We start from the raw sequence: 26390 nt of genomic DNA, 5'->3' as shown, positions 1-26390 counted from the left end.
AACAGACGGCTGTCATTTATAATGCTTCATGTTGACGATCGATAGGACAAAAACGACGGTGAACTCATACCCAGGATCACAAATCCACTGATTGTTTCGTGCCAAGCAAAAAGCCGGAATATCGTCACGATAACACAGTTCATTGGACACTGTACTGCACGATTTCAACAACTGGTGCGGCGCCCGTCTGCGCATGCGCGGGCCGACATAACACCAACACGCCACCGCCGAGACGATGGCCGACTGGTGAGATTGCATCCAATAAAACACGCACACTGAAAGACTAGAGCGGGGCGCCTCTGGCCGGACGGCGCGTCTCGCGGGCGGCTCTATCCCGACACGGGTCAGCCGGTGAGCTCCTTGGCCGCGCCAGTGTCTCACAGAGACGCGCGGCTCCGTGTGCAGAACGACCCCCCTGAACAGCACAACCACCGGCGGCCGACCCGGCAGGCGCGGCGGCGGGGCGGCGGCCTCCCTTCGCTCAGCGGCGGTGCCGCACGCCGGCGGACGCCGCTGTGTGTCTCTTCACAGTAAAACGTGTCGCCGCCCGCCCCGCCGCCAGTACCGAGTCGGCCGCCCCCCGTGCGTCACACGAACACGGTGTATGCCCCCGGCGGCCGCCGCTGCCGCCCGAGCGTGAGCGGCGCCAGCGATCACGACCGCCGCTCGTTCCCACGGCTATTCGTTGTCAGGTAAGGACTTCCTTTTGTTGAACATCCGCCAGCGAAAACCCCAGCCCCGGGCTGGCGACACACAACAATTGTACCCTAAACCCCCAAAACACACAGACAGGCACACGCGCTGACACCAGCATTTGAGGCGCGCCCAGCGGTGCCGGATCGCCGCGCCCTGGCCCCTACCTGCCGCTGAGCTCGCCTGGCCGCGGCCGGTCCGAACGGGCCGGGTCAGGTGGCCAGCGGGACAGGCCCGAGCTTCCACAGCCCCGAATATCGGCGGCTGCGGCAGCTCCGTACACTGGCAGGGCTTAGTTGAGGTAGCCTCGGCACTGGGGCATGCCACACAGGCAGGTAATCTTATCGTCCTCATACGGAAACTTGTAGTCGTATGTGATTTCTTCGTTGACGCCGATAGGCTCCTTTGAATAGATAACGATTTTCTTCTGTCCTTCGACAGCTACAATCTTGGCGTAGCAGTTGGGCTGTGAAACGGAGGGATATACGCGTTAATGGCTGCAGTGGACATGTGTTATTTGTGCGTTCAAATCGTGTGAAACGGAACCGGATGATGTGCCACTCTCATGTAATACATGCTGTTCTATTTTCAGGATAGCACCTCTGTCCCATAACGATATAAAAACGAGTTGGAAAATAAATTCTGCCAAAGTTTACCTTCCCTGTGGAAATAAGCGGCTAAGTGTTGGCGAGCCGCGGTTATTCATGTAATACAGATCCAGGAATATGGCATAGGTGCTGCCCAACCGCTGCAGCGAAGGAAAGGTCTGCAAAATTACATTAAATCGAAAAGAAGCGGCGCGGCGCGGCCGACCGACCGCAGTGAGCAAGCCGTCAGCACGGAGCCCGGCGGCGCTCTGAGCTCACCTGGCAGCTGTGGTTGATGAAGCGCGCCAGGTTGCCGCACTTGGTGGCGTCGATGATGTTGTCGCGGTCGATCCTGAACAGGTACGAGCTGCCGATGCCCTGCCGCTCGTACACCAGCTCGCGCTGGTCGGCCACCGACTGGCGCACGTGCTGACCCACGTACTCGATCACCATCTCGTCAGCAGCGATCGGCTCCAGAGCGAACAGGCCCCAGTCGTGGATGGCCGACTTGCCAAACTTGAGCTGCTTTTTCCGGAACTGTGGGCGGGAAGACAAACAGCGGACATCAATTGCAGTGGCTGTCCACCGCAAACGAGCCACACAGGGATACATGTCACGGCAGAGTTTCCCGTTGACTGTTCATTGTTTGCAACGGTCTCACGCGGGTGGGGGCGGAAAGATGACCCGGGAAACTACAGCGGGACAGAGGTGAGGCCACCCCGGGATCAGTCGTGCAGATACACCCAGTACTGGTGTAGGAGAGAGCGTATACCGGTCCTCAGCTACACACAGCAACAGTGTGAGCTCAGAGGATCGGTCCACAGAGAGATCCAGCAACGGTGTAGGAGAGGGAAGAAGCGAGATTACACACCGGCTCTCAGAGGCACACAGTAACGGTGTAAGCTCCGAGGATCAGTTACCAAAATACACTCAGTGCCGGTGACAGGGAAGGACGAAGAAGCTACACCGGTACTAAGATACATACATACATACCTACATAAGATACGTACCCACTACGGATCTTGGGGGGACGATGAGGTTACACCGATACGCAAATATGTACACACAGTACCGGCGTCTTGGAGGAACGGCTTTTAACAACACAAAGAGGTATGTTTAGCCATTATCAGAGGATCGTGATAAGACGTAACGAAAATAGCACCAATCGTGCATAGTTAGTGGTCAGAGCATAATCGCCAGGAAACGACTGTTTCTAATTATGTCAACTTGCTGCATTATCTTCTTCCACCTGAACTGGCACAGAACCCGCTACATCAGTGATTTCCCCAGATCATTGGCGATTGGATTTGGCATGACACGCCGTGTTAGGTAAGTCGACAGAGGTGATTATTCGTTCTCACGATATGTCGGGAACTGCCGAGCCGAGGAGAATGAGGCCGAGCACGGCAAAATTGGATTACACGACCCCCTGGAACCATCGCACGTCAGTGCCGCACGACCCACTGGATTTGTCAATGCAGAGGGTGGCCACTGCACAGTGGCCCTTTTTCAGAATTAGCACGCATTAATTCCCACATTACCTGAAAGTGGTGCTAGACATCACCACGTGATCAAGGACGTGTTCCCTGCCAATGCAAAGAGAAGAAAAGAAACAAACTGCCCAAGGAGATTCGGCCCAACAGCGACAGGTCGCTCCGCCCAAGATTTGGCGCACGTTCGCACGGCTCGCCCGCCGGCCCAGGCCGCTCCGAGCGCAAGTGTGGCGAGCCCGCCAGCCGACCACGCTGCACTGACCGCCAGGACGCCCCAGGGCGTCACGTGACCGCATCTACAGCTGTTGCCAGCCACCGTTAGTCGGCCCCGGCCGGGCAGCAACTAAGGTCAGCGCGACGCGAACAGTACAAACACATAGGCGCTTTTGACGTTAGATCTTAAGCCGACTACGGGACTTGTGCGGCTTGGACATCAAACGCGACAAGAAATCGGACAGTTTTTCTTGAGCACAGCGTTATGCCTACATGACATTTCAATAAGCACATCTTATGGCAAAAGTCAAGCCACATTTAGGCGCACACCAGGTGACACCAGCTTCGAGCCAGGTCAATGAGCTTAGTCGTATCGAACAGGAGCCACAGCCGCTCGTGGACTGAACTGGCTCACGTTATCCACCGTAGAAGCAAAATGGCGCGGTGCCCTTTGGTGGACATGGTCAGAAGAGATCGGCGATTCGAACGATGTATAATAAGACATGTTCCAGAGTGTTCTACTTAACATAAAGCTTCATATGTATGCCGCCATCTCCAGTTGATAATTGTCCTGTTATTGTGTCCACAATATTCGGCAAAAGTGGTCTATTTAAGTTTATGCAATGAAAATTGTGGTTTCTAGGGCTTCTACGTATACTCAGCTTCACAGTCATGCCACTAATTTTTAATATTTTCTCACCGAAAGCCTTACAAATTGATGTTCATCTCACCCTACTTTTTAGGGTCCGCCGGTGGTGTCCGCGCGCCTCTCGACAAACTTCGATTTTGCGGTCAGTTTTACCAATGATAATTATTTTTTAGGAGGTAAAAATGGCACCATCGGATAGTTTGGCATGTTTTGCACACGATTAGACTGCTTTTTACTCAAAAGAAGAGAAAAAATATTTTGAATTTATGCGTGCTAATTCTGAAAAAGGGCCACTGTGCATTGGCCATCAGGAGCATGAAGCTGATGATTGGACCAAGCGTTACTGAGAACGGTTCTTGGTTTCATTTGCTCTTCACCTATATCAGCTCTTCTCACGCATCACAGCAGTACTTTGTTCACGACTTTGGCTAGACTCGTTATATCCCGGCTAAGACACGTTGGCAACGTAGTTAAGTCGTTGGTGTTTAATGACAATGCCTCGTATGGGATGCTCCGATCAAACTGCTACTTACAAATCCATGACAGTTGGCTCATGAGTCAAATGACACGATTTATCCCTCCTTCCACTGTGTATGAACGAGCGGATGATGACCAACACATGTGAGTGACTATTTCACAACATATACGTAGGTAAGTACTCCAGATTGAATAGCGCCCAGTTTTTTTTTTTTACATGTAAGTAATGCCAAGATGATAATAAATGACCTAGTTTTTGCAATACGAAGGAAAAACCTTTGTGTAGACAAATGTCATGACATACAGCGCAAATCTAATCTCAATCTAAACAGAGTTCTGACGGGATGATCTCAACGCTATACAAATGGACCGAACTTATGAAATGCAATTCGTTTAGAGTTGCTGTTAGTTATTTCGCAAGTCTTCCCGAGCTATAAATAAAAGAATGGGACGTGAAGGTTGGTTAAAAAGGTGATGGGTACAAGGGTCTATCGTTCCTCTGTCAGCACGCAACAGTCTCCCCATAGACAGAAAAGCTTACGTGCCCTCAATTGCGTGGGTCTGCTGTTAAACGGAACGTTTTACGTGTTCATACACAGGTCGCTGGTCGACCACACATGTTCATGAGAATTATGACAAAACGGCTCGCACAAACAAGGAGGTCTAGAACAATTAAATCAGTCCCCTCACTGATGGCCAGATAGCCAGGTGAAGCTAAGACGGCCTTGGGGTTACCATGTCAGTAGAGTGCGCACCAGCAGCTTGGTTGAACATTGAACAGCTTGGCTGAACACCGAACATCTAGAATGAACAAGAAACAGTTTGCTTGGTTGAGCACTGGAGTGTTTTATTGGTTGCATACCACCAAGGCTATTGACGGCTCGTATGATGACATTTACAAGAACTATGCTTTGATTTTGAATGCACTCGAATTATCAAATACCTACGTCTTATATAGAGGAAAAACGCACTTTTTGCGCCCTACACATATCAATTTTGTCATATTCGGAGCACTGATCAATGGCCGAAGTAGCTCTAACACGGTGAGTGAGAGGATGGACCGACAAAGACTGCCGGTTCAGTGCGTTACGTCACGCGTCCATACGCGCCGAGGTGCAATACCCATGACTTCTAGGCAGAATGCATATGTTGCGGGCCAAGTGCGAAGGCTAGTCCATTCGCGAATGGCCTAGTCCAAGTGCGATAACGCACTTGGACTAGGCCGTTTGCGAATGGACTAGTCCATGTGCGTTATTGCAGTTGGCCTAGGTCGTTTGCGAATGGACGGGCGTTTATGCTCCCAGTCCAAGTGCGAAGTCAGGCCAAGTGCGAAATATCCAGCAAAGTGACGTCAACTTGGCAAGTCAACTTGGCATGTGCAAAGTCCCGCACCGTCCCGGTAGGTACACCACACCAGAGCAGAATGAATCGAGCGCCACAAACTCGACCAAGGTCAGGTCGGGTCATCAGCGGGGAGCCCGGAGCACGGTACTAATGGTCTTCGCACACCACGCGACTATCCGCTGTTCGAAGGTCACGGGGATATTTGACCTCCCCAGATCCAGATCGGTGGCCGAAGCCTGGCCAGCGGCAACACGTTGCTATAATTTCCGCGTTGTGCAGGGTTCAGCGGAAAGTCGCATCCCGAATGGACCAGGTGTGTGGAGACCTTAACCCAGAGTTGCGCCAGCTCGTAGATCTTCTCCGGAGAACAAACTAAACATATAGACGCAGTGGCGTCGCCACGGATTTCCGACTAGGGGATCTGGTCGGACGGTCAGTCAAAGTAATCCCCACCAAATACTGAAAAATCCTCGGATTTAGACAATTTTATTTTGAGAATGCACCAAAATCGTTTTTAAAATATTTTATTTTATTCTTGATCGATTTTCGTGGCCAAAAGTGTGTGTGTGGGGGGGGGGAGGGGGAGGGCGTCGGACCGGCATATTTTCAAGAATGTGTGTGTGTGGGGGGGGAGGGGTCCGGACCCCTCCGACCCCCCCCCCCCCGTCGGCGACGCCCCTGCATCGACCAGCGGTCCCCCATTCATTCGGAATCGTACCCCAATCCGAGGATCCATGCTTCCGGCGGCTAAGTGCAACGCCACAAACCCGTCCGTTCGCAAACGGCCTAGGCCATTCGCGAATGGCCGGCCATTCGCAAACGGACTAGTCCGTTTGCAAACGGACCGCCATTCGCAAACGGCCTAGTCCATTCGCGAATGGACTAGTCCGTTCGCAAACGGACTAGCCTTCGCACTTGGCCCGTAACACATATAATTCTTGATGGCAAGACGAATATCGGACCAACCACCGACAATTCTGGTGAAAGGTGCAACAGCTAGGTATGTGCCACATCATCATCATCCTCGACTCATGTGCCGAATGCATGGCGAAATGGTGAAACAGCAAGGCTGACTGAAACCTGTTCTGAAATGGCTGAGCCCCGCGGAAAAAGACTGCAACGAACTAGACCGTACGGAGTCGCGATAAACGCTTTTTTGACGTGACGGCGAAAGTGATTGTTGTCATGTCATTTGTAAGCAACAAGCATAGAGAGTGGCAACTCATCATTAATCTGCATCTCAAGCACGCGAGATGAACAACCGAAATTTGAGTGTCTCACTTGGAGCCAAACGTCTCATACTACCAATCACAGTACTTTTACCAAAACAGACATAGCTACGATCATTGGTTCACTTTTAGATGTAGTTATTTGCAACTCTGAACACATCATCCGTCGTCTAGCCGTGTCAAAATGCTCTTTTAGCCCTCATTATGTCGTTCGCTTGCTTTTATCTTTACCGAAACGTGTTAAAAAACCATCCCGTCTGCGTTTTAGGCCGCTCAAACGTATCCAGCGAGATGCATTGCTTAGCGATTTGTACAGTGTGGACTGGTCGTGCGTTTTTAGCAGCTATCCGGTTTCTTTTATGTGGTCTTTCTTTACTGATCGTTTGCTATCCGTTTTAGATAGACATGCCCCGACTAAAATCGCTACCATCCGGAACCCCGAAGCGCCGGCTGTCACCGCGGCGACTCTCGATCTTATGTCCCAGCGGAGGGGTGTACTGCGCCGCGAGGGGAGATCGCCGGCCTTTCGCGAACTTGATAGGAGGGTCAGGTCGGCGATCCGGCAAGATTGTAGAGCGGACATTGAAGCTAGGCTCCGTGAGCATGGCAGCAGCTCACTGTACCGTGTGATCCGCCCTATAATCGCCGGAAAGCGTAGCAGTGCCCCTAGTCTTCCTGCCGCTACTCCCGACGAGGTTAATGCGTACTTTGTTGGTGTCGGTGCTCGGATTGCTGATGAGCTGGCCAGCCTGGGGCCCCCGCCCGCTGTCCCGTGTCGCCTGCCGCGTGTGGGCGCCTGCGGCTTCCGCGTGCGCGGCACCACGCTGGCCGGCCTGCGGGAGGTAATGTTCTCCATGAAGCGTTCCGGTGTTTGTGGGCCTGACGGAATTTGTATACGTACCCTAATCCTATGTTTTGACGCCATCGGCCCTGTCCTTCTCCACATCATTAACTCGTGCCTTACCAGATGTGAAATCCCTGATTCATGGAAACACTCCCTGGTGCATCCTATTTTCAAGTCCGGCGACCCTTCCTTGCCCTCCAATTACCGTCCTATATCCATAGTTCCCGTCATAGCCAAGATTGTCGAACGTGTGGTGCAGCGACAGCTGTATGCCTATATGTCCGACAATCATCTCCTATCCTCATCCCAACACGGTTTCCGTCCCCGCCATTCAACCGAGACCGCTCTGCTCTCTGTTACTAACAGTATTTTCTCCAACATGGACCGTAGCCACCTTTCCCTCCTGTGCCTCTTGGATCTGAGCAAATGTTTTGACGCTATTCCACACTCTCTGCTCCTTAGCAAACTTCAGCAATATAACATTGACACATCCTGGTTTTCTTCGTATCTCCATGGTCATTCCCAGTCAGTCTCCATCTGCTCTCCTTCCGGCGCCAGAGTGGTCTCAAATCCCCTTCCTATCACCACGGGAGTGTTCCAGGGATCCGTCCTTGGTCCTCTCCTATTCACCATCTTTTCCAACGACCTCAGCCTGCACGCACCGGACGCCCATGTGACTCAGTACGCTGACGACACCCAAATCCTGTTGTCCGATGTCAAAGCCAATCTTCCTGACCTCATCCAACGCATGGAATCTACCCTCTCCACCTTGTCTGCTTGGTTCCATGCCCATGGCTTAAAACTCAACGCGTCCAAAACTGAAATCCTTCTCCTCGGCACCCGTCAGAACACCCGTAACCTCCCCCCTGTCAGCGTACGGGTCGGTGGTGGGACTGTTCGGGAGAGCCGGACAGTCAAAAACCTTGGCGTGATGTTTGACCGTCATTTGAGTTGGGACGCACACGTCAGTGACGTGGTTCGCCACTGTACCGGCCTCCTGATCGGTCTCCGCCACCTGAGGCATTTCCTCCCGCAGCACGTACTGAAAACTATTGTTGAGGGGTTGGTCATCTCGCGCGTGAGATACTGCATATCTGTTTACGGAAACGGTTCTGCCGATAACTGTGCCAGACTTCTCAAAATTATTAACTTCGCTACAAGAGTTATTACCGGCCTCAAAAAGTACGACCACGTATCTCGCGCGCGGGATGACCTGCGCCTCAAATCGGCTAGTGACATGTACCGGGTCGCAGCGGTGACTGTCGCGCGCGGTGTGATTGTGCGCGGTGAACCGACCGTCCTCGCCTCACTGTTCGCCACGAACGCGGGGTCGCGGGCCAGTGGTGACCGCACCACCCGGAATGACCGTCGCCTACGGCCACCGGTTTCGCGCACTGCGGCTGGGCAGCGGGCCTTTTCACACCAAGCGACCGCGCTTTTAAACCAGCTGCCCGCTGCCCTTTTAGATCTCGACCCGGACAGTTTTAAGAAAGCAGTAAAGGCGCACTTCTGATGGGGTTCCGAGAGGCTGTTATTGTCGGTGATCTGATTGCGTATGACGTGTGCATTGAGTGCCTGGTGTGTGCGTGGGTGTGTGATTTCTGACGGTAAATTTTATTCCCATTTTACCCTGATGTATGTTTTCTTTTTAACTCTCTGTGACTAGAGACACAGAATAGCCACGCCCATGTGGAGTTGTCTGCCTTTGTCAATACAATTGATGGCATTCTAAGCTACGATAACGACCAGCTTGGGTTAGCAATAACATCAAAGTTACGCTTGTTATTCAAGTGTTATAAAAAATAAGCACTTAAACATGGAGCACAAGCTTTACCATACATTTAAGTTATAACCCGCGCACCGACGGGGGTCTGCGCCAACTTCGCACCGACGGGGGGGGGGGGGGCGGATGACCGCCCCCCCTGAGATCTCGAGAACGAAGCAAGATAGCGACAAGCGGTAAACGGCATCGGATACGCACGGACAAGGTCTACAATTTTTACTAAGGTCATTTTCAGGTCAGGTCAAAGATGACGTCACATGGGTCGAAAAAGTCAAAATGGCGGCGCTAGATATGGAGAGTTTTTCTCGAATAACTTTCGAATTAGTCAAGATAGGAACAAACTAAGGGCATCATCGTGATCCTCTCGTCAATCCGCATCGAATGATATAAATGTTGACCTCGAAAGGTCAAGGTCAAAGGTTGACCTCAGGTCACGTGACCTCGAGGTCATCATGTATATCATTCGATGCGTCTTGACGAGCTGAACACAATGAGACCATCCGCGCGGCTGTATCTTGTTCCTGTACGGAGTTATTGACAAAAAACCTTGGGTGACCTTTGATGACGTCACATGACCTTACAGCTGCCCAACAGCAAAACAGACCTCAAGGTAGTGAAGGTTGATCGTATGTGAAGTCATGTATGGTATATGGGACCATTCCGACCCGTTTTAGTGGTAAAAACAGGGAGTTGATTTTTCCCCCATTGACTTATAATGGGGAGGTCGCGAAATTAACCTGACCTTAGGTCACCGACATCAAAATTCCGAGATATACAAATTGTAGCTACTAATGACCTAATAACATCCTGCGACTTTCAAAGGCCTCCGACATCCACTGTAGCTCTGGCACGGTGACAAAGTTGCAAAAAAGTGACTTGAGGTTGGGTCATTCAAAGTGACCTGGTGACCTGACCTTAACCCGCGCCCTGCTGAGGGTCCTGGATTTCCACGCCCTGCTGGGGGGGGGGGGGGGTGTTTGAACACCCCCCCCCCTTGTAACTCGGCTCCTGGGCCACGTAGCGATACGCGGAAGGCGGCGTTCGAAAGAGCGTCAAAAATAATGACGAAATCACTTCGGTCAATTTTTTGGTCAGGTCAAAGGTCAGGTCACCAGAGGTCATTGAAGGCAAAATTTCGCCGATTTCCAGGTCGAATGTCGAAAATTTCCAAGAAGCCAACGCATAACTCGGGAACCAATAGAGCTACAGCGCCGCGGAAAAGCGCATTCGATAGCCCTATTAACGCCCTTTCTGAGTAATTCTCTCAGATTTGACCTAACGTCAACGGTTTTGCCTGCAGGGGGCAAAAACTGCAAAAATAGCCGATTTTTTCGAAAACAGTTTTTCTGCAATAACTTTTGACCCAAGCCTTGTACGAGCTTACTTTTACCGGCATCGTGTTCCTCTCGTCAAGACGCATCGAATGAACTATGACTTGACCTTGAAAGGTCAACTTGAAAATTTGACCTCAGGTCAAGGTCATGACCTGACCGGAAAGGGTCATGTTGCATATCAGTCGATCCGTATCGTCGAGCTGAACACATATAAGGCGTTTTCATCGCTCTAGCATGCCTCTATCAAAAGTTATTTGCGAAAAACTGTTAGATACCATTCGTGACCTAAGATGACCTCAGGGCATAAACAAGGGTCACGGACACCATTTTCAAGTTCAGTGTGTCTAAACCACTTGTAATTCGGTGTTTGGGAGTGTTTATAATGTCTTTCATACAGAGGCGCATTTTCATTTTCTCCCATTGACTTATAATGGGGAGGTCGCAAAATTGACCTGACCTTAGGTCATCGATATCAAAATTCTGAGATATACATTTTGTACATGCTATTGCTCTCAGCAATCGCTAAGTTTCAAAGCGATCGGTCACTCGGTGTAGCTACTAGGGTTGACTATTAAGTAATGGAAGTGCCTTAAGCAATTAAACGGGTTTGCACGTGCACACATTATTTAGGTGTCATTTCATGCGCCGATCTTTTTTCTATCCAATGGTGAAGACCACATGTCCCTAGCTACTTTTTGCTATAAGCTATCGTCGTTTTCCCAAGAGACCTCCCGAACCTGTGGCGCACCACCTGGCAATGGCCAAAGCCGCGCGCCATCGCCGAGTGCAAGGTCATTAGAGCTCAGTTTGTCGTAGGGAAAAGGCCTACCAATATCAGAAAATTTATTTTCTAAGTGTATGGAGCGACGCAGCCTCCCCACAGACAATATGTCGGTGGTTTCATCGGGTTGAGAAAGAAAGCGCCGATCAGTCTTCTGGCGGCGTTCCAGGAGTGGGTCAAGACGAGGCTGGAATGGTGTGTGATGCTTGAAGGCGATTATGTGGAGTAGTGTATGCTGTCATTTATCGTGCCAATGTGTATTGTTTTGATGAAAATGTAGATATTGTCCATTATGTAGCCATAACAATAAGCCAATAAGCTCTGATGACCTCGCGCTGGCGCTTGGCGCGCGATTGTGGCCATTGCCAGACTCCTTTTTCATGGTGCGCCGCAGGTTCGGGTGGTCTCTTGGGAAAACGACGATAGCTTGGAGCAAGAAGTAGCTAAGGACATGTGGTCTTCACCATTGGATAGAAAAAACATCGGCGCATAAAATGACACCAAGAAAACATGTGCACGTGCAAAAACGTTTAATTGCTTAAGGCACTTCCATTACTTAATAGTCAACCCTAGTATGACAGACATTGAAAGTTTTTATGAGGTGAGGTCACTTCAAGTGACCTGGTGACCTGACCTTGAATGACCTTGGTCTGAAATTTTCACAACATGTGTAGAATTGATGTATGATAAGGTGTACCAAAAACGGCGGCGATTCGCGAAAAACCACAAGGGGGTGTTCAAACACCCCCCCCCCCCCAGCAGGGCGCGGGTTAAAAGTGAGGAGGCTCAAACTTGCACACCATGTGTAAAATTGATGAGAGAATAGTCGTACCAAATTTAGCGGCGCGTAGCGCCGCGGTTTTCCCGCTATCCGCGAAAAACCTCAGGGGGGGGGGGGGCGGATATCCGCCCCCCCGTCGGTGCGCGGGTTAACCACACTTAAACCTTTTCGCAGGATGGTATCACAGGAAAGCGTTAATTGAACACACTCCCGTATTTTTGTATTCGTACCCCCGGGGCACGAATATAAGCATATCGAAATATCGTGACAGGCTCCCTATAGAAATATCGTGACAGGCTCCATCAGAGCCCGCTCAAGCGAATTCATTACGGCATGATAAATAACGGCTGAGTTCCTAACAACATTTCGCAATATTCGCCTGTGGTTAAATCGAAAATGTAAAAATGACTTATAAAATGACTTAAAAATGGCTTGCCTTTAAGAAGACACCAAATAAGTTGAAATAAGACACCAAATAAGTTGAAGAGAGCTGCAAAAAGCATCGGAAGCAACCTTTACGCTACATATTACATGCACCGTGTTATTCTCTGAAGTAACGTAACCCCGGCTGTCCATAAGCTCGGTAATGGGGGATACCATGACTAGGAACGAAGAAAACTGACAGTTGTTTGCATGGTTTCAGAGAGATCAGCTCTTCGGGAGCTACCACTTAGTCGGTCTGCACTCTGCCTCATTCCCCTTTCGCTTTGAGGAACACGCCTCGCGCTTCACATCCATTCGTAAACGGATCGAGACGAATTAGTGTTTGGTGCAGACCATGCCTGTTTCTGAGCAGAATTTGCATCAGCCAACAGCTCATCCTACACGAAACAATACGGAAAGCATGCTACCCCGGTGAATGTAAACAAAAAAGTGATACCATCAAACGATTCTGTGAAAGGCCGGGAATAAGACGTGAGAAATGACAATTTGTCGGTAACCTAACGACTGTACCTGGTAGAAAACAGACGCCGGCCTCTGGATTATTGAATACGCCCGTGAACCGCTTCCTGCTAGTGACGGTGAAGCAGCAGAATATCGTGACATGCTCCCTCAGAGCCCGTGTACGAGCGATGCGATCGTGCAGAAAATGCGCGGCTTTGTTCGGACCCGATCCTTTGTCCTTCAAACGTTCTATTTCTGCTTAATGGGTGTCACAATTATGACCTCCTGTCAGATTTCAGGAAAGGATCAGGAAATTATTTTCGGGATAGTGTACGTGGAGCTGATATTGTCTTTTTTTCGCAAGGAAAAGGTTGCGCACAAGAAAGCAAACAAAACAGCTAAAACATCGATAAAGCGGTAATTACCATTAATTTAGCGCCTTGATCGTGACAAAGTGATATTAATGACGAAACCACGACCTCCGTACTGGGAGAATAGTTGCGAACATATCCGGATCAACAAAAACAATGGCTAATTCAAGACCTTGTCAATGGGTTGATATTTGGGAACTATAAAGGTCAACATATACCAGACGAATGTAAAACTGCGCGGATACACACTTATGCAGTCGCACCAGGATGTTCAGCTGACTTAAACAATCAATCTGAAGAGCAGAGAGCACTTCCATATCTAAAAGCAGTTGTCGACTGTCGAGTGGCTTAGGTTGTGTGCGGATGGGCCAACTTACGGCGTGACAGGATACACACAGTCGCAGCGATGAAAAAATTAACTACTGCACAGGACGGACTGACATCGCTTTATGGAAGGGTATCGCAAAAATCTGCATCCTGCTTATTACAAACATGACTAACACATCACACATAATCAGTGAATGGAAGCATGGTGTTTACTAACCAGTAAAACGCCTTTTGGGCGAAGAACGAGCGAGCGAGATAGTGAGCCCTGCACGTGCGCAAGGGCGAGAGGGTACTTCCAACGGGCTTGTGCAAAGCACCCTTCTAACCGGTCGCTAGCGGTGTGCCAAATTCGAACGCAATCGGCCCAGCCGTTCCTGAGATCTGGAAGCGGCATTCTGCACGTGCGCACGTGCAAGCGGGGTCCAAACTGCCTTTTGCACGGCACCCTACCAACCGTGTACCAAATTTGAGCGCAATCGGCCCAGCCGTTCTCGAGATCTGGGAGCGCCCCCTGCACGTGCGCACGTGCTGTAGCACCCCAACCTTAACACATGCAGATGAATTATCTGATGGAGACCTAACTGTGTACCGAGTTTCAATTCAATCGGCCCAGCCGTTGTGCCGTCATTGAGGTTGCAATTTTGGGGGTTCTTAAAAAATGTCCAACTTTACCACGCGCCACGTGCGGTGGTTGGCAAGAACGCATGGTGGCCATCACACCACAGAACTTTTACGTCCAAGTGACATTCAGTAAAGAAGACCGCTTGTCAATCGGATGTCCCGTTCCTAAGATATTAGCTTTTGAAGAGCGTCCCCACGGCCGGCCGCTCATACTCAGGATTTTCCCTTAATTCAGTATGAACTCGCTCGCTCGCTGCGCTCGCTCGCTCGTAACAACTAAGAAACACGTGATGCCGAAACACAATATTGTCGGCGAAAGCTATATCATCTCTCATCCATGGTCGAGGGATACAACTTCCGTTCAATATAATGCTCTGTCTAAATCAAAAATATCGTGCCAGTTGGCATATGCGAGGCGAGCAATACCCAAGAGAGCATTCTAAGGAGCGATTTGTGATTGTAGCGCTCTGACCAGTGACTAAGACTAATACTGGATGCCGGTGGATGAATAAGCTGAGAGCATGCCCATTAAACCAACCCTAAATGATTACGAGCGAGCGAGCGCAGCGAGCGAAGTGAGTCTTTTCAATATAACGGAAAAATCTCAGTATGAGCGGCCCGGCCCGGCCCGGCCCAGCCCGGCCCGGCCCGGCCCGGCCCGGCCCGGCCTGTAACGCTTTTGAGAGGCTTATATCTCAGCAACCGCTGGACCGATTGGCCTGCGGTCTTTTTTGTTGGGTAGCCCCATCCCTTCTACCCCGTAATTGACTACTTTTGATACATCTCAGTGACCGCCGTGGCACGTGCCACGTGAAAAGTCAAGGGTGTTCAAGCAGTTTTGCAAAAGTAATGATTTTGAGAGGCCCATATCTCAGCAGCGGCTTGAGCGATTGTCTTGCGGTCATTTTTATAGGGTAGCTGCATCCCTTCTACCAAAGGTCGGATACTCTTCATCTATGTGAGTGACCCCCACTGCACGTGCAAAATACAACAATAAGAGGTGCCAAATTTGTTCCCATTTCAGTAGCTCGGTAATTACTGGGGCGATTTCGCTGAAACTTGGCATACAGGTAGGCACCCACCAGGCAATGCATTCCCATGTGTTGCGGTTAGGGTGCTACTGCACGTGCGCACGTGCAGGGGGCGTTTCCAGATCTCGAGAACGGCTGGGCCGATTGCGCTCAAATTTGGTACACGGTTGGGGACCAGTTAGTAGGGTGCCGTGCAAAAGTCATTTTGGACCCCGTTTGCACGTGCGCACGTGCAGAATGCCGCTTCCAGATCTCAGGAACGGCTGGGCCGATTGCGTTCAAATTTGGCAAACCGCTAGCGACCGGTTAGAAGGATGCTTTGCACAAGCCCGTTGGAAGCATCCTCTCGCCCTTCCGCACGTGCAGGGCTCACTATCTCGCTCGCTCGTTCTTCGCCCAAAAGGCGTTTTACTGGTCTTAGCGGTATGCTTTGTTTATGGGAAGGGGTGTCTCCAGCCACGAGCGTCATCGTTCGTGGCTGGAGTCCACCCCCGCCGTCCATTACCGCCGAGTCTGCTCGGCCGTCCGCCCTCACCTTGAGCTGATTGAGTTTGAGCAGTTCGCTCTCGGTCTCGCCACCGAGCACGGTCAGGATGCGCCGCTGGTTGTTACGAGCCTCGCGCGAGATGGAGGCGGCCGTGACCGCCTTGGAGCGCTGGTCAGGCACCGTGGAGCCCTGGTCGGTGCGGCCAGCGGCAGCCGCCGCCAGCGACGCCTCCAGCACCGTACGGCCGAAATGGTACTGTGGGGAGAGGCGACAGATGGCGTTAGCTGGACATGGTACGGTAATACGACAGGGTGGCGTTAGCTGGATCTGGTACCGTAATACACGTGTCAGATGGTGTTAGCGTGACCTGACGTAGGTAATGCTGCGTTAACTCGATGGTTAGCGTCAGCCTGAACCTGAAGACAAAGATTATTGCATAAAAGGCTCGATCTGTGGATTAAATTATGACTAAGAGGAAAACAAACGAAAACTAATGTGTTCATCAGGCAGCATTCCCGAACGAGAACTCTGGGTAATCTCTGACCGTTCCATGCTTCTATCCTCAGGAAACTGAAATCCTTCTCCTCCATGCCGCAACCCCCCTCCGGGCTGGACAGGCAACTTTATCTCATGCGGGCTGCTCCCTTGGAGCGGCACCGCTGCTCCCGAGGGAGCGCACCCCGTAGCCGGGTGCAGTGAGTGCCTTGGGGCTGGGTGGCCTGTCCTCTGGACGGGCTCAGCCCCGGCGACTCACTAGGGTGCCTGCCCAGACCAATGTCTCCCCATATATCCTATTATCCTTCCGGCTCTGAAATGGTCTTAATGGATCGAAAGGGCCTAACCCAACAAAACAAACAAACAAAAACGGTAATCTCTGACGAAATGAGAACACATTCCGTCCTAATGTGCACTGCAGCCCGTCCCGACTCACCCTGGTTTTGAGTTTGTCTTTGCGCGACACCTTGTAGAATCCCTCAGTGCGGGCTGAGCCGGTGCGGTGCACGGGCAGGTCGCCCACCTTCCTCCTCTTCTCTGGCCGGTCTGTGGCCGGGTGGTCCACCCAGTGGGTGTCGTTGAGCCAGTAGCTGTTCTGGTCGTCCGCCAGCAGACCCTCATAGCACCGGTGCAGGTAGTCGATATCCTCGGCGGAGAGGCCGCGCGTCAGGAACTCGTACAGCAGAGCCATCTCGGCCATGACCTCGCGTTTGGTGAAGCCGCGCAGTCCGGCCGACAGCTCGGCGACCTCCCGGCGCCGCTTCCCTGCCCGGCCGGCGGGGGCGGGGGCGGCGGCGGGGGCGGGGGCGGCCGGCCGCGTGTAGCCGTGGTCCTGCAGCAGCGCCGCCCGGATATCCTCCGGGGAGGGTGTGTCGGCGACTGGTGCCGACGGCCGGCAGTAGGAGTGCTCCTCCTGAGACAGCAGGGCGCGCCCGGCCGGCGAGCGGCCCGGCGTGGTCGGCAGGGGAGGCGACTCCAGCGACAGCCTGTGCGACAACACATACTGACCGTCAGAGGGGGAGAACCACGCAGGACACGCTATACATCAAGACCGACAAGTCGTTACGAAACCCATCCAGGAATGTTCGAAAGAGCTGCTTCTTTACACGAGACCGTTAGTGAACATGAGGAACAATGAAAGGTGTTCGAAACATTTGCGGCACGAAATCGACATACAACGCCACTGCAAAGGCAGACGAAAGACACGATTGTAGGACCGAAGCTACTCAGCCCATTAAATGAATTATGAAAAGTACAAACACCAAGCCAGACGTTACCGTTACTCCAAACGGAGAAACATGAATCGTGCTTTTCACTTATAGGATCTACTCCAAAATGAGTTCATCTGATGAGTAAGACACGTTTCTCGCCCACAGCGCACTCACCGTTTCCTTTCATCATCCTCAGACACCGACAGCTTCGGAGCGAAAGGCGAGCGTTTCTTCTCCTTTTCTTTGACCGTCTCCGGCTCTGATAACGAAACACCCTCGTCTGATTTGGTCTCCTTCGAGATTTTCCTACTCTTCTCCTTATCCGCTTTTGTCGACACCGGTTCATCCTCTGCTTCACTCTCGCTCTCACTGCTGCTTTCACTGCTACTGCTACTCTCGCTGCTACTGCTGCTGCTGCTTGTACTGCTGGAGTCGCTCTTTGCCGCCTCCTTCTCCTCCTCCTGGTCGCTCTTCTCCGACATCTGTTCCTGCTCCTCCTCCTTTTCATCCTCCTCACTGGAGGTACTGGGCAGACGGGGCCGGGAGCGCGGCTCAGCCGGCTCCGCCCGACGCTGCGGCTCCGGCTCTGCCTCCGACTCTGACTCAGCCTTGGCCTCCGGCTCGGCCTCGGAGTCGGAGTCGGGCGGCGCCTGACTCGGCTCGTCCTCCGGCGGAGGAGACGGACGCGTCTTCTTCTTCTGCGGGGAGACGAGCAGGTAAGTCGGTAGTCAGCTACTAATACAGGCAGGAGCATCCGTGCACACGCTTTTTACAATGAATTTCTACTAGGTAATTAGTGATTTTCCACCACAAACACATGACTGACATGTTTTTGCATCCATGGGAATTCTAGCGGAGGCTGTCCCTGGATGTAACAAGCTCAAGCCCGGTAAAATCCACAATGTAGTCACCATCGACGGTATCCATGACGTCAGCTCATTCAAGATGACTGTCTTTATCAGAGAACAGACAGGTTGAACAAAATAATGTCATGTGGCATTGAAGCCACCTACCTTACACGAGCCAATCGACAAATATCCCAGGTTGACCGACGCCCGGCCCCGAGGGTGGTCCATCACCGGCTCTACCTCTCTGCCATCACTTACCCGGAAGGAGGGCATTTTGGGCAGGGCCATGCGGAAGCCGAGGCCGTAGCTGGAGCCGGCCAGCGAGCCGCGGTTGCTCTCCAGCAGCGACATCAGGTCGGCCCGCTTGGGCGCCGGCACGGCCGGGCCGCCCGTCCGGGTCTCCTGCGCCTGACGGGGACGGCGGGGCACGGTCACAGACGCGACGGGCAGGGGGCATTCGGTAACAAGAGAGTAACAAGAGAGTACTATGGAATGTAGCCACTAGCCACCGATAACAGAACGAACTACGTTGGTCACAATAGTGAGTTAACTTGTATCAGCGTTCGCAATAATAATTGCATAAAATCTACAGTGCGATTTAGATTTGGTATCAACCGTCATTTATTTATTCTATCAACAATAATTTTGTTAAATTGATGGATTTCAATTACGCAAATAACCACCAAGAACCAACAGCCGTAATGGAGGTGCAAAAATAGAACCCTAATTTTCCAGAAAATACCTGCCAAAACGTTCCACTTGAATAATGACCACACAGCTCCAGGCCCGTTTACCTTATGCTGTTCCGCCTGCTCGTCCCACCATTTCTCGAACAATTTGTACGCGGTGTTCTCTATCATTCGCTTATTGAAGTCCCTCTTCAAAATTTGTTTCAATTCTTTAACAACTTGGTCTAAGGAATGCCTGTGAAGCGGAAATACCGTCAGCTCACAATTCCACAAAACGATTAATCTCCTTGAACAAGGAAAACGTCCTGATATGATTAAAATAATTTGACCCAATGAGCTAAACCTAATCCTATTAGAAGTAAACAGACGTGACAGGTCTTAAAAACCTCCGTTGCAGACGATATATGAAGAAGACACATAATCAATCTTTGCGGAAACATGAAAGTTGAGACAGTTTGTCATTATTCCCACTCACGGCCCCTGCCCGTGTCCTCACCCCACCACCCTGCCAGTTCTCCCTGTACTCACTGCGCCACGGCCTCTGGCGTGAGCCGTTCGGCCTCCACGGGTGGCGGCGCGCCGTCGTAGTCGGGCGGTGGTGGCTCGGCCGGCACCGGCGGCGCGCCGTACGCGTGGTAGCCGGGCGGCGGCGGGTACGGGTACACCCAGTCGGGAGGCCGCCAGCACGGGTAGCCCGGGTCGTCGCCGTCCGGCGGCGGGAACGGCGGCAGCGGCGGCTCGAACCCGGGCGGCAGCGGCGGCGGCGGCGGCGGCTCGGGCGCGCCGTTCACGGGCGGAGGGAGCGGCGGCGGCGGCGGGGGCTCGGGCGGCTCCCGCGGCCGCCGTCGTCTTCGGCGGCGCCGCGTGCGCGCGCTGTCGTCCACATCGAGCACTCCGAGCCGCCGTCCGAGCTCCTGGAGCGAGCGGAGTCCCTCCAGGGAGCTGCGCTGCCGCTGCCAGCTGGGCCGGTCGGCTCGCAGCTCTGCCAGCCGGTCACAGGCCAGACGGTGACTTTGCAGGTAGCTCTCCCGCGACAGAAATGGCGACGGCGTGACGCTGAGCGGAGGCGGCGGCTCGTCGTCCGAGCTGTGCTCCGAGTCACTCATCGACTCCGAGCTGGCCGCCTCGCCGCCGCTGTCCAGCAGCTGCGCGAACGACGGCGCCAGGCTACGCTTCGACTTGTGCTGCAGCAGCAGGGCGATCCGCGTGTCCAGGTCCATCCTCTGGCCGGAATCCTCGCGGCCAAACGGCACGGCCGGCGGCGGCGCCACCACTGCCGGCACCCGCGCCGGCTCCGGCTTCGGCTCCGGCTCGTGGTGCTCCGGCTCCGGCGGCTCGTGCCGCTCCGGCTCCGTCCAGACGGCGAGCGGGTCCTCCCGGGCGGGAGGCCGCTCCTCCCGCGGCACCGGCCGGTCCTCCAGCAGGTCGTTATACATCTGACGGACCTTGGCGCCTGAAGCACAGCGACAGTAACATGAGTAACAGGTCAGGCTAGGGAAACATAAGAGCACATATTACCATATGCATCACCAGCATCACTTATTTGTGAGCGTAGTGCTAACTGCTACACGCTGTGTCAGAACGCCATTAAAGAACTGTCGTACTTGAGTACAGGGCCACCGTCACAACAAAGAGTAAATTTGACGTCAATTACGTGGCAGTTAATCGCTTTTCATACCACCAAACAACAGAAAAATATTGTCCTTTATACGAACCAAAATACAAGGTGGGGTCAGAAAATCGCAAAAGCACACTCACCAAACGGGTCCAGGAACACACTGAGCACCTTGCCCATAACAGACTTTTTGTTGAGCGTTTCCACGCAGGCCTTGGCGCCCTGGACGAACCGGAAGACGAGCTGCGCAAGTCCCAGGTGTTTGTTGGTCCGGGGGTGGTAGAAGATCATCAGCTCGTCCAGCTCGCCGCATTCGTGCACCTGCACAGGGCGGCCGCCGGGGTCAAATGGTGACCCAAGGATCGACCCAAGGATGGTTGGGGATAGGTATTATTGGAAAACATATCAAAGTCAAAGGCGACAGATAAGAACAGCCTTGAAGAATTGAATTGAAGGATTGAAGAAGAAGAAAGAACACCCTTTATCGATGTTTTCTGAATATTTGTGCAGTCTCTAGCAAGCCCTCCTCTCCTGATGAATCGCACCCACCATTTCGGCCAGAAACGCCTTGTCGATGTTGTCGTTTATGTTTGTGATCGACACTTCCAGCGGCGGCGGTGCTCCCACGTAGTGATCATCGATCTGCGAAAAAAACCGGTATCGAGTGACACAGAATGTTTTACATGGAAATATCGCGATATTTACATCACGTTCGCACCAAGCGATTCACATCTGGGAAGTTCAATGCTTGTTAAATATCCACAATCAACGAAAGCACCTGAAACATAATATTAGGCACAATGAGTCCACAATGCCAAAATTCTGGTCGCATTTTGGTCGCACCGCAGTAGAGCAGCACTTCATCTAACGGCCACCTGCATCCTCCTGCAAAAACATCGCGGACCCGCTCGGCTTCGCTCCCGCTGGCGAATACGTACCCGGAACTTGGGCACGGTGAGCTCGGTCGCCTCAATACGCGACCGGATGCGTGTGAGCGCCGAGCGGGGGTCCCGCACCTGCACCGTCGGGTACGTGGAGTCGTTGGGCACCTTGCCGTCGTACCTGTGCGCGCGCCACAGGTCAGTCAGCGCTCACAGGGATCGGTGAATACATAGTGAGGTGTTCTATGGTCTACAATAAATAGCAGAGCACAACAAACCATTGCTGAGAGAAGAATCTTTTCAGGTTAAAGGCACCAACAATCGTATGACAGCATACTAGGAGCACATTGGCCCTAGGTAAACATCATCAGCACATGTCATCACCTGAGTATTTTTGCAGCACCCTTGATGATGCATGGATCTGAAAGCAGCTTGAATGCCTTAAATTTTGGGAGCTGAACATGCCTGTCACTGGCATTATGCATTTGCTGATGTGGTGCATGTTGTCGTCCATGATCATTTATTCCATTCATACCAAGCTATCTTGAGAAATCTGAAATAGAGAAACAGCATGAAAATTGAAAAGAGAATCACATGGTAACAAAAGCTAGATGACAAAACTCCTTACATCTGGGAATAATTGCCCTTGTATTTAATCTTTAAAACATTTTTTTGGAACACATATACTAGGGTGGCACTTAGCAATAGGGTGAATTTTATGTTATCCGATTTTTAGGCGTGCGGGTAGTTTTCTGGTTCCATTCCCGTAAAAAATAATGTGTGCAAAATTATTTTGAAAAATATTGATATTTAGGGGTCGCGAATTGAGGTCAAAGTTGGCAGTTTTGGGGAATAAATCAACTTTTTGGAAACTACTTTAAACCTATTTGGAATGACATATGTGGTCATTAAGCGTCATATCCGACGTATTTTGACCTTTATTTGTATAACAGTTGCTTATCCCATCACTTCCGGTCGATCGTAGCCAGTCCAGGTCAGGCCAAGACAGGTCTGATCTGGGCTGTTTTACCCATGTCAGGCCTGTTTTTGGCCTGCGACCGGTGCCTTCTCACAGTGGAGGTCATATCCTCTTATAAGTGTGAGGAGTGAACGGTCTCTCCTGTTCCAAAGGGAGGACGAGCCCCACAGTTCTATCGGTTCTTGAGACATGCTCCTTTTCTGTCAAAGAGAATGTGAAGAAGTTGGAGTCAGCCTATCGCCGGCGGGGGAAAGCAGAGGCGAGAGTGGGCATTGAGCTGCACTGGTTTATTGTGCTTTCGGGATGTTCTTCCGTGGGCGCTTCTTCCGACTCTACATAGTGCCAGTGCCAGCAACAGACTTACCCGGCCGTTGCGGCGCGCACACGGAGGGAACGTCTTTGACGATGGCGACCATGAGAGAGAAACGTCGACTCACACTCCCAAGCGCATGCGGGCGAGCGGACGTCCCCAACAGTGAACTGGCCTCGACCGGGCCAAACTGCCCAACCGTAATGTGTGAAGAACACGTGAACCAGAACCTGTTATCAACTGCGGCACGGAACTTCTGATACGACTCCGGCTGAACCGCGAGAGAAGGAGCGTCGACCGATTCTAGGTCCTGGTGATTGGGGGGGGGGGGGGGGATTAGGGTGGCCAAGCTCCTCACCGTTCCCAAACTCCCCTCCATACAAGCACAGGAGGCCATGCTCACAGCGCTGGGGGGCTAGGAACTGGAGAAGCGGAACTGCGGCCTTTTGCTTCGACGCCACGACGGTGAACAGCATGCTGGTGAACGGTACTTTAGCCCTTATCGAGCAGAAGCTGGATCGGCCCGTCCTCCAGCTGGCCTGCCGGCACCACGTGTAAGAGCTGGTCCTAGAGAAGGCCTGCTCCACCTGCCGTAGAATCTCGAGCGGCCTCTACATCCGGCTGTTTAAGAGGTTCAAAGGCGGGTGGGAGTTCATGCTTCATTGACAGGATCACACCGGTGGCGTTCGCCGTCGACGACGTTCCGGAGTGGGACAAGCTGCTGGTCAGCTTCCATCGCTTCCATCGCTGGACTATGCCTAGCTCCGGGAAGACTACCGAAAACTTCTGGAGCTCTGCGTAACTGCTCTCGGTGGAGTTCCAAGCACGGCATCCGTTTCTCCGCCTCAGAGTACTCCACTGAGTTAGGTGGATGGCAAAGACCATCCGTACCGTGGATGCCTTCCTCTTCAGGGAGCGGCTCCGGCTGACGGCGGCCGAGGCCCAGGTCATCAGACGCTGTGCGCTCGCGCTGTTCGTTGCCTGCAAGTTCGCCGCCGCCGCCGCCGCCTGGTCTGGGACTCTACTGCCACTGCGCCCGCTCTGGACCTGACCTTCGTGAACTCGTTCTGCACCTACCCCGACAAGGAGCTGTCGAAGGCGACAGTCCCGGTCTTCGGCCGTCACCTGTAGTAATTGAGTGATCGGCTGGTGACTCTGGAGCTTTTAGACCCCGACCCTGGGCTCAATCAAGACATGGTGCGGGCAATAGACTTGTAGGAGAGGGGACCCGCCCCATAAGTCCTTAGTGGGCACTATGAACGCCGCTCTCGCGACCGAGACGTTGGCGAGCTTCCTCACACCATCGTTCAAAAAGCTCTCAAGGATACACGACCTGGACGCGGGGCTCATCATCAATGACCAAGGCCACTGGGAGGACAGCAGCTACCAAACCGCAGCTCGTGTAGTCCGGGGGCTGCGGGTGGTGAATGACTTCACCAGGCGCGGCATGGCGCTGATGTAGGACTGGCACTCATGGAAGACAAAGATTAGCGCCAGCTCTTCCTCCATGTCGTTGAAAAGATCACAGAAAACGCTAACCTGACACCCGAAGATCGACTGCAATTGCTAACCAGGCTACACACAAAGTGATCTGGGTGCCCGTTGCCCATGATACCCCTCCCTCCAATGAGGCGCCAATAATTTACTAAAGAGGAGGAACTGGAGTAGTGGAGTTCTGAGACCAGCGTTCTGGCGTGGCCGAAGCTGCATGGAATATCAATAAACAATATGAAAATGACTAAGAAATGCCTTATTATCATCCGATTATAGCGTAATAGGAAACTGAGAAGCGATTTTAATGATATTGAAATATGCTACCAAAATCTCAATTTTGACCTTGTTTCGCGACCTCTAAACATCAATATTTTCCCATAAAAATTTGCCTCCCTTATTTTTTACGGGAATGGAACCGGAAAACCACCCGCACGCATTAAAAATCAAAAATTGATTTTTAAGTGCCACCCTAACATATACACAACATTTCTACAACCAAATCCCACAGATGTTACCCCATGATTTCCATTATTGAAGAAGACTTTTGACTATCATTCTAGTTCATTGACAAATACCATTCTAAAAAAAAAATAAAGCTCATTTTACTAATTACCTAACAATAAAAATCAGACTGTTTTGACAAGTGCCTATGTGCACATATTTCACAACATTCAGCACTTTCCATAATCCATATCTTCTCATTGAATTCCTGTGAAATGAATAGCAGTTAAAATATAATGATTGTGCATAATAAATTTCATAGTTTTGGTCTGATGGGTCCAATTTCCTAGTTGTACATAAACATCATTGCCCATTCTTTTTTAATAAAAAATTAAGTCATGCCATGTAAAACTAAGATTTTATGTAACATGATCTGTAAACTTACATGATTATGATGCATTTTTTTTGTATTTTTCATTGCAAGGCTTTTCAGCAAAGATCATAAGACTAAGAATATTGCCCCTATGCCACTATGTAAGGAAACAGCCCCATTGCAAATGTGACAACAATGAGACAAGCGGGCAGCAGTTCACACTGGTTGCAGTTTACACACATGCATTACCAATGATTCATGAGACATTAAGGTAACCTTTATAAGTTAATACTGCAGTTATTTTCAATAACATTTAGCATGTACCTACCTATTCAAGGGAAAATACTATTATCACTCATTTAAACCTAGTATTGCCCATACCCATTTCAAATAAAAATACACAAAAGTGTTCAAGATATGCACCTGACAGACTTACAAAAAGGCAAAACTGACAGATTAATTACAATCAAGTAAGTACTGCAGATCATAACAGCTATATTGGTTCAATTCTAGTAGTGTGATTGCCAGTTTCCAAATAAACCCTTATCAGTAACAGTAAAGGAACAATCCAAGATACGTCTCATTCTCCGTAAGTTACCACACTATCTACATAACCTTCAAAAGAAATAAGCAATCACCCATACATAAAATCTATCATTTATGATAAACTGTGGCACCAGTTCTACATGCAAACTACCTTCATCTCGCAAAAGTTATAGCTTACAACTTTAACGCCAAGCAATAGCCAATAATGAACGTTATCCAAAACCGAAAACACTATTTCATTAAAAAAACAATTTCACGTTTTTCATCATGTGGTAAAGCAAAGCTGAGCTGGCTGATTGAATTAAATCATTTGTTCAATTAAAAAAGATTGGACAATCTGAATCACCAAGCGAATGCTGCACGATGATACACTTTTAACCTATAAGCGTCTTGCTCGATAATAATCGATAAGTTGATAACTTATGTCAATCATTCAAATTTAAGTGATTAACAAATAGCTAGGGCACAAAACAAACGAGAATCAATGATAAAATAACAGTAATTACATTCTAACCCCACCACGAACCCCAGAGGCGTGCGCGTCATTATTGAGCATTTGTTATCTATTTTGTTATTTT

The 26390-nt window shown here is 51.2% G+C and overlaps 1 protein-coding gene across 2 annotated transcripts; it reads right to left on the bottom strand.

The window, feature by feature from the left end:
• On the bottom strand, positions 1-26341 carry LOC122384037 (histone-lysine N-methyltransferase SETD1B-A-like). Of its 2 annotated transcripts, none has more exons than XM_043371005.1 (13): positions 26319-26341; positions 22054-22222; positions 21727-21850; positions 21338-21430; positions 20932-21109; positions 19702-20626; positions 19279-19408; positions 18743-18892; positions 17811-18334; positions 16862-17411; positions 15979-16185; positions 1560-1817; positions 1-1159 (listed from the first exon to the last, which is right to left on the bottom strand). In XM_043371005.1, the coding sequence occupies exons 2-13, from the start codon at positions 22200-22202 to the stop codon at positions 986-988; spliced, it is 3462 nt and encodes a 1153-aa protein (XP_043226940.1). In that variant the 5' UTR covers positions 22203-22222; positions 26319-26341; the 3' UTR covers positions 1-985. The 2 variants fall into 2 exon arrangements, with proteins under 2 accessions (XP_043226940.1, XP_043226939.1); XM_043371004.1 differs by lacking the exon at positions 26319-26341 and adding an exon at positions 25066-25129.
• Positions 26342-26390: the final 49 nt, after the last annotated feature.

The sequence above is a fragment of the Amphibalanus amphitrite genome, unplaced genomic scaffold (genome assembly GCF_019059575.1).
Source record: "Amphibalanus amphitrite isolate SeventyFive unplaced genomic scaffold, NRLGWU_Aamphi_draft 000180F_arrow, whole genome shotgun sequence".
Taxonomy (NCBI): Eukaryota; Metazoa; Arthropoda; class Thecostraca; order Balanomorpha; family Balanidae; genus Amphibalanus; species Amphibalanus amphitrite.
The sequence above is the reverse complement of the archived record's forward strand: the minus strand, read 5'-3'. Positions and strand labels throughout refer to the sequence as shown.

Excerpts from the sequence above, each read along its gene's own strand:
- LOC122384037 (XM_043371005.1), bottom strand. The coding sequence starts at position 22,202 with ATGAATGGAATAAATGATCATGGACGACAACATGCACCACATCAGCAA. Across the intron at positions 21,431-21,726 it reads TCACCGTGCCCAAGTTCCGG|ATCGATGATCACTACGTGGG; the intron begins GTACGTATTCGC and ends TTTTTTTCGCAG. Across the intron at positions 19,409-19,701 it reads ACGCCAGAGGCCGTGGCGCA|GCATTCCTTAGACCAAGTTG; the intron begins GTGAGTACAGGG and ends TCCGCTTCACAG.